Source organism: Dermacentor variabilis, chromosome 9, assembly GCF_050947875.1.
Source record: "Dermacentor variabilis isolate Ectoservices chromosome 9, ASM5094787v1, whole genome shotgun sequence".
NCBI classification, from domain to species: domain Eukaryota; kingdom Metazoa; phylum Arthropoda; class Arachnida; order Ixodida; family Ixodidae; genus Dermacentor; species Dermacentor variabilis.
In genome coordinates, this window is record NC_134576.1 from 20,317,770 (window position 1) to 20,334,091 (window position 16,322).

At 48.3% G+C, this 16,322-nt stretch overlaps 1 protein-coding gene across 8 annotated transcripts in view; it reads right to left on the minus strand.

Annotated features, from left to right (window-relative positions):
• Positions 1-311: 311 nt before the first annotated feature.
• LOC142592534 (uncharacterized) overlaps positions 312-16,322 on the minus strand; it is a 283,219-nt gene continuing 267,208 nt past the window's right edge. For 7 of the 8 annotated variants that reach the window (XM_075704021.1, XM_075704022.1, XM_075704019.1 and 4 more), the window contains one exon: positions 312-3,048. In XM_075704021.1, the coding sequence (XP_075560136.1) occupies positions 2,761-3,048 (288 nt within the window). In that variant the 3' untranslated portion in view covers positions 312-2,760. Of the gene's footprint in view, positions 3,049-14,829; positions 15,386-16,322 lie in introns of those variants that run through there. The other variant, XM_075704025.1, reaches the window with a different exon arrangement.

The following is a 16,322-nucleotide window of genomic DNA, read 5'->3' on the forward strand; positions in this document are numbered from 1 at the left end:
TTGGTGAGTTGGTAAGTTAACACTTTTGGCGCAATACTTGCAGCGCAGTGCACGCATGCCGTTCATTCTTTGTCCCGCGTCTGTGTTGCGCTTCATGTATGCGCCCATAATTGCACCTCTCACACCAGGAGTACGCATTTCAGCGTGTACAGGTGTGTTACACGAGCTAAATGCTGCTTTAGTGTAAACAAGCCGAACTCACCTCTGTAAACAAGGGGAACGTACCTCGCATATCCTGCTTTCTTTCGCTGCCGGCCGGTCTCGTCCGTCCGCATGGCACCACGTAAAAAGCTTTGTCACCTCCCGTGCGGTTTGTGCAGTTTGGTGCGCGGCGCCCCGTGGAATACAAGTGTCAAAATGATGTGTTTCGTATCATTCCACCAAAGTCATTAACCTAAAATCGTCGAGTACAGTACCAGCAACCCCGAGCCGATTGCTGCAACGCACGCTCGACGGTCCGCTGATTGCAATTTCTACGGCACTGACATCGGTACGATATACACACAAGCTATCAGCTTCTTAGTGGAGCTGTCGAGATTTCTAGAACACAGAAAATGTGTATTCTTGCGGGTGTAGTGCCCAATGACCCATGCGACCAGTGGGGTCCCTGGGCGAGGAAAGCCGGCGAAGTGCATGGTGGTCTGTAATAACTAAGAAGTGAATACCATACTGGCACGTTCAAAATTTTACGATGTCCCAGACCAGCAAAGCACTCGCATTCTGTCGTAGAGCAATTTCGCTCCGACGGCGACTGAAGGCGGCTTGCGTAGGCGACAACGTAGTCTAGGCCATGCTGCTGTTGTGCGAGGACGGCGCCTATGCTGTGGCCACTGACATCGGTACGAACATAAGTGCTGGTTGACGGGTCGAAATTTGCTAGAACTGGCGGGTTCGTTAGGTGAGGTTACGTTAGGTTGAAAAGGCCTGCTGTTCACGACTCCAATTGAAAACGACGCCCTTCTTCAGTAGGCCAGTGCGAGGAAGGGCTACGTCTGAGAAGCTCTTGACAAAATGGCAGAAGTATGCCTCAAAGAGGTATACTTACTTTGCTGAGCGCGAACTAGGCGAATATACTAACCGCGCAAACTTTGCCACGAGTCTGGCTGCACGCCTGCAGCGTCAACATGGTGGCGTCAACGTGCACTTAAATCTAAGTACATAGGTGTTTTCGCAGTTCGCCCCCGTCGAAATGCAGCCGCCGTGGCCGGGATTCGATCTCGCGACTTCGTGCTCAGCAGCCCAACACTATAGCCACTGAGCGACCACGGCGGGTATCTTACACGAGCTGCGGCATCATATATTTGCTCACTTTATTTTCCTTTTTCCCGCCTTTCTCATCCAATGGCCTTTCTGTCCCCAATCATCTACCCCATGCAGAGAAGCATTTAGTCGCCTTCAAATGTGCCCGTAGAATATCCGGCGTTTCAATAAAGACTTTTCTCTGCCTCTTTCTAGCAGAATAGCGTGCGCAAGTGTTTCTGACAGTTTCATTTTTTACAGTCTAGCAGGCCCTCTTTGTTTCACATTACACTTCGCAAGAACATTGGAAGCGAACCTAGTTCAGGAAATGACAGAAACCCAGCAGTGTCTCCGATGACGATATGCGCACGATCACAGAGTATTGTGGTCACACGAGTACTGGCGTTTCTGCGCCAGACAAAATACGTGCGTGCTACGCTTATCCGCAATCGTGACAGCGCCACTTGATGGCTACTAAAGTGTAATTCTCCTCAGCGAACGAATATCTAAGCTCGCATGATAACAGCAGCGTGCGCAGCACCAATTATCGTGAAATAGTCATATTGCAGCCACCACTGCATGTTAATAACTCACTGTTCGCGTAGCTAAGCGCAACCTTTCGCATGAATCTGCGAATCTGAACCCTAAACACGGCTGCGCTCAGCTGATGTGTGCGGAGCTCGGGCGCATCTTAACACTGGAGGACGACAGGCGCGTACTACGAGTGGCATTTAACCTGTGCGAAACCGCGCTACGAGCCTCCTATGTCAAATGGAAGTTAGTATCATGAGGTCTAACGTCCTAAATGAGCACACGGAAAAAGAAAGAACTCAATTTCTAATATTAGGTGAGAAAAGACATTATGTGAAAGAGAAAGCAGCTTCCGCAATAATTTTCTTTCAGGTCAGTTCTGTTCCGTACAACCCTGAGAACTGTGCCAGGCCGCTGTTCCTTCTTTCAGTGGCATGCACGGGCCCGACCTCAGCAGCGTGCGCCCAGCTCTGGCACGTCCCGGGACGGATCTCGAAGAAGGCCGTATCGTACAAGAAAAACCGGCCGGCACGAATCCCCCGTCAACTATGAAGAATTTTGTAATTTTCACAACGCGTCAAACTTCTCTCATTGTCACTACTCTCAACTCTTGGTGAAATTTGTTTTGTGTGCTATTTACAGTGTATAATGCACCACGATGTAAGCATCATAGTGCTGTGCGTAAACATGAACAATGCGGTGAATATTTGAACCTAACTTCAAAACTCTGTTCTGCGCCCACTAAGAAAGCTACACAGCGTAAATGTTCACCACATTTGTCCACAAGGGCTAGCAGAATCAATGAAAATAACAGAAAACTTTGGATGTCACAGCGGAAGCTAACATTAATTGATTCGCAAGGTTAGAAATCACTTAATGGGAACCGGTTCTCATAGCATACAAACTCTCGATTCTGCTCTCATCCGAGTGTGACAATGTTTGCTGATTCCATTTCTTGATGGCCCCGTGCCGGAATGCACAGTCAGATGTTCAGAACACGAGTGTTCCAAACAAATGCATTCCTTTATTTAAATATCTCCATAACAAACACATAATAGGAGTATAATAAGTTGCACCCTGAAGATAATGTTTTGTAAGGTATCTATTGCAATAAGAAGGACTACTCAGGGTGCTTGACCTTTCTATCGGATCGTTTTCCCTTTTTCCAGGTAGGAGCATGCCACAAAAAGCCTCATGCAGCAGGATAGTGACGATGCTTACCCGAACGCAATAGTTCCCCGCCGTCAAGTTTTCAAACAAGGCCACCACGGAGAGGTTCTGTGAAACAGTTTAGAAAAGCAGGTCAAGGTCTGACAGCGAAATTGTTATTCAGAGTTCTAGCTCCTCGGGTAACATCCATGCTAAAATGTGGTCGAAACCTAAATAAAGTAAATGTATTCGACAAAAGCTCAAGTTCTTTTTAATTCTGTAAAATGATTCTTCGCACACTGTGGTGCAGCGTGACAGAACGTAGATGGTCTCTTTATGGCTAAGGCGCTAGAGCTAATCAGCGTCTTCTTTTCAATGTTCGTGCCAGTCCACTAGGACAGCCATGCGAAAACGCTATCTGCTTTGTAACTGCTGTTCCTTGTATCTCTATTTATGTTCATTACCGTTCTCTCGACCTGTTTTGGTAAGTTTTCATTGATTCGTAACAAAGATTGCTATTTTGGTGCAGTCTCCTAACCTCTGGTGATACACTCGTGGATAATAAGGTTAACAAAGCGGCATACCTAACATATGCGGGTTTACCTTCTTGCACACAAGAAGCAAAAAACAAAATGCACATTTAGCCATAGTTTGACGCTTACGTAATTCCAAAAAGTGAAAATTTGTGAAGAATGGTTGTGTGACTTATGCTAGTATTGTGTGGGAAACAGCTATGTGGGGAATATGCGCTGTACTGTTTATATTTCTGATAAATGAATCAAAATGTTTCTACTGCCAAGATATCAAATTTGAAGGAAACTAAAACCCAATGGAACACACCAATTGTCCCCCGTGCACATACTCAGCGTACATACCGAGTCGCCCCCTTGCCATATAAGTGCCGACTGCACTATCAGCGGGATTGGTCTGCCAATGCAGTTCGGCCCACCCACCTGTTTGTAAGAAATTCACTGCACCAGGAGAACATTTTTTTCGTAATAGAAAGAAACTCGTGGTAAATAAATTAATCATAAGGGCAAAGTGCTCGCACCTAAGTGCCGATTTTTTGGAAGCACATATAAGCTCATGCACATAAATAAAGGGAAGAAAAGAATGATCATCACAGCTATCTTTTTCTTTAAAGAAGATGGATATTCACAAGGATGGTTTGGTGGGCTAGCTGGGAAAGCATCTTAAAGCGGATAACAACGCATACAGACGGCGACAAAGAGAAGAACAACAGGACGCGGCGCTAAACTACAACTGGTACTTTATTGAAAGAAGCAACCCCTATACAGTGTGCCCTAGCTAAGTTTAGCCAGAGTTTAAAACTATGCGACTGCCATGTAACTGGACAAACCCAAAGTAATGTTGTTTGCCTTCGCTTGGAGATACTCAAATTATTTGTTTTGTAGCGGCAGCAGCATCGGCCTCGCATGAGAATTACGTAGACGCTCGCGTCTACACGAGGCACGAGCGGCTCGCACGCTCCGGCACAGGCTAGCGTTCCAAAAGGGCCGTTAAAATTTACAATTTTATCAGAGATACAAAAAGAGTACTTTGCTGACTTTTTAATATTATCAATGTTTTCTATTATTTAATTTATTTACGTTAAGTTATTTTATCAAAATTCTTCACAATATTTTCATCACTCGTCTAAATTACAGTTCTAGTCTCACGCTCCACAATTTAAATCTAGTTTGGCTTTACTTCTAAGCATACGAAAAACCGCCTGCTTCTTGGCCAATCCCCCATAGTGGGTATGCGCCACTGTCTGGGACACAAGACAAGACAAGAATGCTACGCTAAGAGAAGGAGCGCCGGTTTTTCCTCTCCTGCGAGAGCCCGACACTTTACCGTTCTACGTGGTCGCTCGTCGCCACAGTTTGGTGACCGCGGACGTGATACTGCCATACGCTCCTGCGCTAGATACGACCAAGCACCAGACTAACGCTACGAGAGCTCAAGGCCAGAACCCTTCCGAGGAACGCGGTGAGCCCTCCTGCTCGGCTATCGCTGTCCGCCTCCCACAGTACTGGGACCAGCATCGTTCGGCGTAGTTTTTTCAGGCCGAATCGCAATTTCAAGTCGCTGGTAACCGCTCTCAAGTCTTAAAGTTTCATTACGCCGCTGGAGCGCTCTCGCCCGCCGCCATTGGCAAAGTAGCAGATTTCTTGAACTCCCGGTGGTCTACCGCCGCCTATGACAACCTCAAGGCAGCCCTGCTAGAGCGCAGAGCAGCTTCGCAGCGTTCTCGCATCCAGAAACTTCTGCCTGCCGACGCCCTAGTCAACTCCTTCGCCGTATGAGGCAGCTGCTCGGAAACAGCGTGAGATCCATCGACGACGCGCTGTTGTGCAAATTGTTTTTGCAGCGACTCCCGGCTAACATGCAGATGTCCTGGTGACAGCCTCTACCATGGACGTTACCGGACTTGCCGCTTTGGCCGACAAAGTCATTGAAGTAGCCACCCCAACTATCGCAGCCACGGCAACGTCTCCGCGTGACAATACAACCGCCCTGCAAAGCCTTCCCTGCTCTTCAGCAGCGCAATCTTCGCTCGACTCCTTGTGTGAGCGCCTTGAACGCATCATCTGTGGAGCGGAACATCGTCACCCACGCAGCCGTAGTTCCAGCAAATCAAGACGTACGGACATCCGCAATGAAACATCAACTACAACGTCTGGCGTTTGCTACTACCACCAACGTTTTGTAAACGACCCTCGTCACTGTCGGCGTCCCTGTGCTTGGGAGGGAAACAGGACGGCCGACCTCTAACGGAGACGAGTGGTCCGGCCCAACACACAAATCGCCTTTTCTACGTGACGGACAGAGTTACGGGACAACGGTTCTTAGTCGAGACAGGAGCTTACGTCAGCATTCTCCCCGCCCAGTACTCTGACCGGAGAGAGACACCCGTGTCGTTTTTGCAAGCCGTCAACGGCACCAGAATTCCAGTTTTCTCGTCACGCTCCGTCATGCTAAACCTTGGCCTTCGACGAGCGTTCCGCTGGATTTTCCTGATTGCCGACGTCCATCGTGCAGTCATTGGAGCAGACTTCTTGCACAACTACTCACTTTTTGTCGACGTCCAACAAGGCCGTCTCATCGACTCCGTCACCCTGCTATCCATTCCCGGCGTCCCATCATCAGGTACATCGCCAATCGCACCTATTTCTGTCATGTTTGACGAACCTTTCGCCGCGCTTCTACGCGAGTTTCCCACTTTGACGAGCTTGCCCGACTGGACACAACCGGTGCAACATAACGTGTGCCATCACATCGTGTGCCATCACATCGTCACCTCCGACCAACCGGTCTATTTCCGGCCCCGGCGTTTGTCCCCGGAGAAGCTCAAGATCGCTCGCGCGGAGTTCTAACACATGATGCAACTTGGCTTCATCCACCCTTCCTCCAGTAAGTGGGCATCACCACTACACATGGTTCCTAAGAAGGCGGCAGACGCGTCCATGCGGTGATTACCGGGCAGTAAACAACTTCACAGTTCCTGATCGCTACCCTTTACCAAACATTCAGGTCTTCACGGTAGCGTTGCACGGTGCGACGATATTTTCTAAGATCGATCTCGTTCGCGCCTATCATCAACTACCGGTCGCTGAAGAAGACCTTCCCAAGACCGCCATCACCACATCCTTCGGTCTTTTCAAATGTCTCCGCATGCCTTTCCGTTTACAAAACGCGGGCCAATCCTTTCAACATTTCACCGATTCTGTCACCCGAGGCATGCTTTTCGTTATCGCATACATTGACGACCTTCTCGTCGCAAGCTCTTCCGCAGAAGAACATCTTCCCCACTTGCGGTTGTTGTTTTCACGCTTTGTCAGTAAAGGAATTGTCACCGACGCCGCCAAGAGGGACTTCAGTCAACCTGAACTCGAGTTCCTCGGTCATATCGTTGAAGCTAACGGCATTCGACCACTGCCGTCCAAGATTCGCGTCATCGAAAACGCTCCCTGACCTACCACCCTCACTAAGCTTCGCCAACATCTCGGTTTTGTCAATTTCTACCGCCGATTAATTCCCGATTGCGTATGACTTATGGCTCCGCTAGACGCTCTACTGGTAAACAAACGTAAACAATTGCTTCAGTGGATTGAAGAGGCCACCGACGCTTTCACAAGAGTCAATTATGTCCTCACCGACGCCACGCTGCTTAGACACCCAAAGCCAGACGCGCTCACTGCCATCATGACCGACGCTTCAAACACCGCAGTTGGTGCCGTTCTGCAGCAATTCATCGACGATGCGAGGCATCCACTCGCCTTTTTCTCCAAGAAACGGATGCCTGCGCAGTCTCGCTACAGCGCGTTCGGCCGTGTATTTCTCGCCGTTTACCTGGCTATCAGACACTTTCGCCACTTCCTAGAAAGCCGTGCATTCACTGTCTTGACTGACCACAAGCTCCTTGTGCACGCAACGAAACATTCGGCGTCCTGTTACTCGCCCCGCGATATTGGACACCTTTCCCACATCCTAGAGTTTACAACAACGTTCCGCCACATCAAGGGCACCGACAACGTTCCAGCTGACGTTCTGAGTAGCGTCAATGCCATTTCCACGTTGACGTCGGAACCTGTCATCAGCAATGTCCATTTACTTGCCAGTGAACAGCACGACGACACCGAACATCGTACACTACGAAATTCGTCAACATCCCTGAAATTGGAGGACGTCATTGTGATTCCAGATGGTACGTCCGTCGTCTGCGACACTTCTAGGCCATACCTAGACCATACGTTCCGGCCTCCCTTTGCAGACGTCTATTCAAAGCCGTGCACAACCTGTCGCATCCTGGGATACGCGCGACACAGAAGCTTCTTTCCAGTAGCTTCGTTTTACTACGGCTAAACGCGCAAGTTCGCGAGTGGGTTCGCTGCTGTTTGTCGTGTCAACGCTCTAAGATCAAGCGTCCCCCCATTCCTCCTGCCAAGTCTTTTCTTCCACTGGATGTTCGTTTTGACGCCGTACACCTGGACCTCATCGGCCCTCTCCCACCTTCGAAAGGTTACTGCCATATACTGGCATGCATCGACCGCTATACACGGTATCCAGAAGCTACACCTATATCTAACAACTCAGCGCCTACTGTTGCAGCAGCTTTCGTGTCTACATGGATCGCAAGGTTCGGCTGCCCATCCAGAATAATCATCGATCGCGGTCGGCAGTTTGAGTCAGCACTCTTCAACGGGCTACTCAGACTACTCCGAACGACACGTTTTCGCACGACTGCTTACCACCCGCAGTCCAATGGATTAGTTGAACGTTTTCACCGTCATCTCAAGGCCTCTTTCATGGCGCATGAATCGCCGGAGAAGTGGGTTCTACATTTGCCTCTAGTCTTACTTGGCATCAGAGCCGCGCTCAAGAGCGACCTAGGTTGATCCTGTGCTGAGCTAGTCTACGGCACTCACCTGCGCCTTCCTTGCGATTTCTTTGCCGCCGCCACCAAAACACCTATACCATCACCTGCCGACTATGTTGCCGAACTGCAAGCTTTCTTCAGCCAGATACGGCCCGTGTCTACACGTTCACAAGAAACAAGGTCCCCGTACGTTTCTCCCGCACTCACCTCTGCTACCCACGTTTTCGTGCGTAACTGGGCCATGCGGAAGCCTTTGCAACCACACTACTGCGGGCCATATTGTGTTCTCGAGCGTCGTCCGACGACTTTTGTCGTAAATGTCAACGGCCGATCAGCACAATTGCCCTTGAACGTCTCAAACCCGCCTACATCGAAGCACCCGCGCCATCAGCTCCACCAGTATGCGACGCGACCCTGCTCCATCCTTCGCCGCCGACTGCGCACGTGACACCGAAGACCAACGCCAAGACAGGCCGCGTCACGTGGGCTTTCCATCGTCCGTCGAACCTTCTTCCTCTCTATGGGAGGGGGCGGGGGAGCCCTCTGTAGCGGCAGCAGCATAGGCGTCGCACGAGAGATGACGTAAACGCTCGCCTCAACACGAGGCACGAGCGGCTGGCACGCTCCGGCACGGGCTAGCGTTCCGAAGGAGATTAATTAAAAGAATGCTAGGCTAAAAGGAGCGTCGGTTTTTCCTTTTCTGCGAGGGCCCGAGACTTGACCGATCTACGTGATCGCGCGTCGCCACGGTTTCATTTCGCCTAATTAGATAATTAGTATCAATAAATGATCAACCTAACAAATATTATAAATAGATAAAAAGTGTAAATGAGAAGATAGTAGAGCGACATGAAAAACTCCCGACACAACTTTCCGTTGCTGCTGCGTAAAAGTGTATTTTCCTAGCGTGAAAGCAGCCCGCAAATGCACGCGCACAATTGCCGCGCGACTGGCCGCTCAAGGCGCTCGGCGCGTACTTCTGGCCGGCTTCCTTGTTGCGCTGCACCAGTTTTAAAACGCAATATCAACTCGCGCTATCCTCAACACTAAAGCCAACGTAACTGCCACTGCGGCTGAAATCAAACATATCATTGTTGAATAAATGCCTAATTCCTGAACATGACAATTGATAAAAACTGAATAACACACAAAAATAAATATTGCGAATTATAGAACATATTACAACAAGAATATATATAGTGTTTTATTAGCATTCACGGTGGCTCAGCTTGCTGCAACACCTACAAAATGCAAAAGTTGCAGGGACCCTTAAGTCGCCTTATGCGCCTTGAATGCGAAAGCATTCTTAATTGTTCCGCGCAATACTATTTTTTTTTTCACATGGTGCTTGTATTGGACAAAGTCAATTTTGAGGAAGGGCCACCAAAATTTCGGTCTTGGGCCAAGTGAATTTTGGGACGGGGCCAGGTCGGTTTTGTACGTAGGCCTACTCAATAATCGAATTGGGTTAAATCAATTTTCGGGGTGGGTCAACCACATGTTAGGGATGTGTAAGGCCGATTTCGGGCGTTCGCGCGCCAGGTCGGTTTTGAACGTGGGTGACTAAATTTTTTTAATTCGGCGTAGTCAATTTTGAGGGTAGGCCATGCAAATCTTGTGGTTGGCACCAGTCAATTACGTAATGGGCCACGGCGGTCTTGAACGTGGGTCCATTCAATTTTGGAACTGCGCAAAGTCATTTTGCTTTGGGCCACGGCGTCCCTCCGACGGTGTCGCTGTTCACCCTTACAGTGCGAGCCGGTCCCGCGCCGGGAACGTGACGTCATCACATGGTCACGAGGGTTTTCTTGCCATCGGATGTTAACGCCAGACGTTCGCCGTATTTTCCACTTGGTGGCGCATATAAAGCTTTTGCCTTAAAAGTAGCTTCTATACCATCGCGCAAAACGTACTAACAGACACGATAAATGGCTCCATTAGCTACCATGCTAACACCGAATACAAATGAGTTGTGTACAACACATAAGAAAATTTCTTTATCGTTTCCGTACGAGAGCTGTAGCGCTCACATCCTCGTAATTTCTCCAACACGATGAACGGCTGTAGTAGTAATCTATTAATTAAAAAAAAACACATTATAACACACGCCCACCTGTACCTTCTTATGATCTCGAACTAACGGATTCAATGTTTATGGACTGGATTGGTGTTAAAAATTAAATCGGAAGTATTAAATCTTCTTCTGCAGGTCTAGGTTTGATGAATTCAGAAATCCTGAAGTGCAAAAGCGTCTCTTCGTCCATGATATTGTGTGAATCTTTACAGTGCTCAATGCTGCCCAGTAAGAGATAGTTAGGGCAACTGATTTTAATCCAGAAGTCAGGTAATCTCCAATTTCCATAAACCATTCTTCCAAACTCTCTTACTAACACTCCAAGTAAGATCTCTGAACACATCATTTTTCCGCAGGCTGTTAACATTATAGAATCAAACTTGCCTGCCAAGGTGCTTTAATAAAAAAAAATCGATTTCATGCGAAGCTCTACTCTTTTATTAACGACTTATGGCCCATAAAGCGGTAAAGCCACTTTTGTGCTTCTTAAGGATGACGGGCTTGTGCGACCATTTGTGACTATTAATGCAATTTCTGTAAGGCCACACACGTCAGCAAACTCACTGCAATTTCCTTCTTTCCTTCCCTCCTCTCTCTCCCTGTTATCTTTGTTTCCCTCTTTCCCATTCCCCCGGTGTAGGGCAGCCAACCGGGCGTGATTCTGGTTAACCTCCCTGCCTTCCTCTTATCTCTTTCCCTCCATCCCTCCTATGTAAATGTCGATTCTGATTTCGATGCTAATTTCATTTTTATAAAAAAATAAACTTTTGGGGCTTTCCATGCCAAAACCACAATATGATTATCAAGCGCGCAGTAATGGGGAACTGCGGAATAATTTTATCTCCCGGGCTTCCTCCAGGTGCACCCAGTGCATGGTACACGGGCCGTCTTGCGCTGCGCTCGCAAGGAAATGGGGCGTACGAGGCAGGGATTCGACAATCGCCCTAGGGATTAGCCAGGCACTGGCGAAGCTGCTACACCGCCACAACAGGTGACAACATTTTTACCCACCTTGATAAAGCTTTCGACACTATTTCTCACGACTTTCTCTGAATTTTAATGAACTACACCTTCCCCAGAGTGTTCTTCTTGAAGATAAATCTTTCAACAAGATAGTTTGCAACACGTAGCAGCTAACAATTCATTTTCATCTTGTTCACCTGAAACATCCAGGGTCTGTCCATGGGCTCCTGTTTTTTATTACTTTTTTAACTCACCTGTCCATTTTCAATTTTCCTTTAATAAGCTATTTGCAGTCGGGTGCGTAATGTACAGTCGAGCGCGATTTGAAGGTTATCGCGCGAGCGTCGACCGGGAACGCGAACAGCGCCATGGCCCAGAATTCTCTGCCGAGGCGAGGGTGGTATCAGGCCTGCTTCCCTCACTCTTTTTGCTGTTCCTTCAGCAGCCGTCACTCCCTGCTGGGCTATCAGTCTTATTTTTAATTTTTTTGGTTCTGCGAACAGGCAGTGATCGTAGTGCGCACGACGTATTCTACGGTATTATCCGAAATTGGACGTTACGAAGCTGTATCTAGCCTATGTAACGTCATTGTTGCTGGGACAGGAAGAATGGGTGACCAAGAACATTAGCTTAAGCCCGCGATGCGTCGGTTATGTGCGGCCTCCCTCTACTGTTTCTTTATTTTATTTGCGAAGGCTCCAACCAAAGAAAACGACGAAGGACGCGGGAAGTATAAACTCCAGTCTGGATAATATGCTCGATATCTCTATTATTTTTCCTAGCTTTCGCGCCGCCAATTGTACTATGACGAAATATTGTAACCAGGTATGTCCTAAACATTTTAAGAATGAATGTTTTGTGTGCGGTCGTCGAGAGCTGTCCGATTGTCCCGGCGCATCACGATTTTCTTGTGTTTATGACTACAGCACGACCCATCTTATTATGACTGTTGCAAGGAGCGACCACAGGATGAGCGCTCCCGTTCCCTTCAAAGCTCTGTTGTTACACACGTGCGAAGCAGAGGGAAATCATCACCGATGAAAGGATCCACATGTACAAGCTGGTCCCTGAGGCCGAGATCAGACAATGAGGTCGCGATTAGAATGTGTGCTGCCGCCAAGCCAGAGCAGCGGGTCACAAATAAGAGACAAACGAGGAACGACAGTCACTAAGGCCTTTGAATATGACAAACGCTAACCGTTTCGATATCTCTTCAGGCTGCTATGGTCTCTAAATGGTGCTGCGAATTTCAGTCATGGTTATGTAAAGAATTACTTCACTTTCGACGTCAGTGGCATCGTATAGGGAGAGGGCTAAGCAACGAACTGCCTCTGAAAATGGCCGTGTCATCGATGCTTACCCATTAATGTTCATTAGGCGCAAATTCATTTCAACCCTTCTTTATTGGCTTCCAAAAGAGACTAATGCTTCTTATGCATTATCCCAGGCCTAACCCTTTGACCTCGGTCCTAATACTTCAACGCGGCGCCCTTTCTTTCTTTCTTTCACGTCCTTTATCCTTTTCGGGATAGAAGCGAACAGAGATTCTGCCAGTTCTGGGTCCTGTCGGAGGACATTCCACTCCCTCTCAACGGCTGCCCACAGAGTGTCTGCGTCAGTGTTCGCCAAGGTGGAGCGAGCCAACCGTGCCTTCATTAAACCCCAAACATTTTCAATTATGTTCAGGTCGGGGCTCTTTGGCGGCCAGAGGAGCTGTGCAATTCCAGACTTGTTCAGATTTTCCTGCACTGAGGATGCAGTGTGAACAGGGCAGCCGTCGTGTTGGAAATAAAAACACCCGTCAGGGAAAGGTCCATTCACGGCGAAAGGAAGGAGAACAGTGTCGACGATCTCATTGTAGACTTCGGCCGTGAGCCTCCCTGGGATGCGGAAGAGCGGACCCAGACCGGCGTAGGTTATTGCACCCCAGACGTTCACCGAGACACGCCCGCTTGCTGCGACATCGCGGACGTTTTCATCGTCATAGCTGCAATAAAATTGGTGCATCGAATTTAATAACCAAAGCACTCACAGGGCAGTTACCACTGTATAATGAGAAACTGAGCGAAAGCTGCTAAGGTATTTGCAGCTCGTGATATACTGAGGTGAAGAATTTCAGAGCGACGTGCATATTTTCCAGCTAGAGACCGCAGATTTTAGGTTTGCACACATACTCGCACTTCGACTAAAACTCCGCTATGGTATGCCGGCCCTAAAGCCACGCTTGGTGCATGCTTGTGCGGTTACTTCAATAAACTTCATGTCCCTGTCTTTCACTCTGGTAAATTCAAAAACGACACCGTACCAACTTTCCAAAATCTCCCTTATTCTGCAACAAACACGAGTTAAGGACATTTCAGTCGAAATCAATAAGAAATGGGTATGACCAAGGCAGGTAATGAGAAGGCAAGACAACCATTGGTCATTAAGGGATGGGTAACGGGCTGGATCTTAAGAGAAGGAAAGCGTATCAGGGGGCAGCAGAAAGTTAGGTGGAAAGTTAGGTGTGAAATGATATGCAAGAAAAGTAAATCTCACCGGCAGCCATCGACTCTCCAAACGCGGAGTCGCTGGTTCCAGTAGGTAGTGAATGTAGATTCGTCACTAAATATGACGTGTTGCCAGTCCTCAGCGCTCCATGTTTCGTGCCGATGCGCAAATTCCAGACGTTTCCTGCGATGTTCGCTGGTCAAAAGTGGCTTTCTCGCAGCCACTCGGCTTTTAAGACCCGCAGCGTTAAGTCTCTTTCGGATGGACGAAAGACTTAGGCGAAGGCCAAGTTGTTCTTTGATTTTCTTCGCTGTCATGAATGGATCGTTGACGGCGGCAGCTATTATCAGAGCGTCTTCCTCCTCAGTTGTTCCTCTAGGCCTCCTTTGATGCGGGGCATCTTCCAAGCGGTTCTCCCGGTGAAACGCTCGAAGAATGCGGTTTACTGTCTTCTGAGGACGGTTCACCTGCCGGGATATCTCTCGCTGGGACATAAACTTTCCCAATGAAACAATTTCTTGGCGCTCCTGTGCCGTAAGTCGTCGTGGCATTTTTCTTGCGACATGTGGTCTGGGATCGCATCGATCATTGCAGCCGTTATATACCCTTATGAAAAAATGTTTTGCGGAAATTTATTGGTGAACAAAGGCGATATGACGCGGCGATGCTGCGTTGATATATTTTTCCAACTTCAAAGTCGTTAAAATCAAGAAATGCCAAGCACTGCCTTTAGCAGATCTTTCCCACCAATTTTGTTATCGCCCGCGAAGATACGAGGTAACCAAGTCCACACTTTATCGCAACAAATGGAAAGCTTAGAATAGAGAGAAAGGGCGGTGAGTTTGTCGCGGGGGTGATGGTTGCTGTATGGAACAGCGAACGAGGGAGAGAAGACTGCGAAATCATGATTTTTTCTGTCCCAAAAGCGGCCGCCAGGTGCCTGGAGTGGTAGGCTGGTTGACGCTCGCGCGATAACCTTCAAATCGCGCTCGACTGTACATCAATATTGCTAGTCTTGACGAATTTTGTAAACTACAAAGTGACCTTGCTCAAATTTCTAACTGGGGCATGAATCCCGATATCAACAAATGCAAATCTATGCAAGTATTTTGTCTTCTAAACCCAATACTACTTACGTCAGTTCTTCATCAATAGTACCAGACTGCACTGTATTCACTCCCACAAGTACATAGGGTTTGCTATCACCAATAACCCGTCATGGAACGTAGACATCGGCCGCATAATTAACAGTACCAATTGGGAACCAATATCACGATGACTCGACATAATGCATTAAGCATTGAATCAGCATGGCGGCACAACGTTTTGCCGCCATTGAAACGAGTCACGTATGAGGCGTGCGCTGCAGCTGGACTCCTCTTTCGCGCTTCCCTAAGAAGTGTCATCTGGCAGCGCCACCGCAAAGCCTGCGCGTGGCCTTCAAATGCATGGCGCGCGTCCGAACGCCGAGCAACTGCGTCTCGCGCTTCTTCCTGCCGTTATCCAGTGGCGCTGCCGACAAGTCCGCTCGTGGCCTCCGAGATGAGCGTCGGTGCCTGCGAACAGTGAGAATTGTTCTCTCGCTTGCTGCACACTCATTGACGCAAGTTGGTGAGAGGCTCATTGAAGGTTGGCACATTCCTATTAAGGTGCATTCACGCCGGCGACTGACAGTGGTAGCGCGACCGGTTTGGTCGCAAGACGATCAGTCGCAAGTAGTCGCAAACAGTCGCTCTGCTGGGCAAAGCGACTACATTGGACCAGCCGCTCGCTGCTCGATTTTGCAGTCGCGCGACCATGGTTGCAAAACTGCTAAACCAGTAAGCGGCACAACGGAAGTGATCTTATCATGTGTTTTCATCGGGCGTCCTCCATAGTCGCGCCAAATGCAACGTCCTAGCCACCACGATAGTTAGCTACTATTCGACGGAGCGCCTACAACTACTTGCACCCTTTGTTCAAAGACCTTAACAAGAAGCACCTCGCATGAACGGAGATTGGGAACAATGAATGAATGAATGAATGGTTTATTTCATCATCAGTTCAGCATACATATCCAGTGGTACAGTGGGAAGGTGTGGCGAAAAGGCAACTGAATGCCTGACAATGCGCCAATCCCCACCCCGACCACGATATTGCACAACACTCAGCGTGTCACTCTGTAATACATCAATGTAGTAAAAAAGAAAAAAAGAAAAGAACAACTAAATTATTGCAGTACACTCAGCCTGTAATACATAATACATAAATATAATACTACGTAATGATACATAATGTAACACTAATACATCATGAGAAAAGACGGGGAATGCGGGAGATGGCAATTCAAGACGATGAGCAAAACGTGAACAAGGTGAATGCAGGAGCCTGACGGGGAATGCGAGAGATGGCAATTCAAGACGATGAGCAAAACGTCAACAAGGTGAATGCAGGAGTGAGGAGTGCAGGAGTGAGAATGCAGGAGTGCAGGAGTGAATACATCATGTAATACAT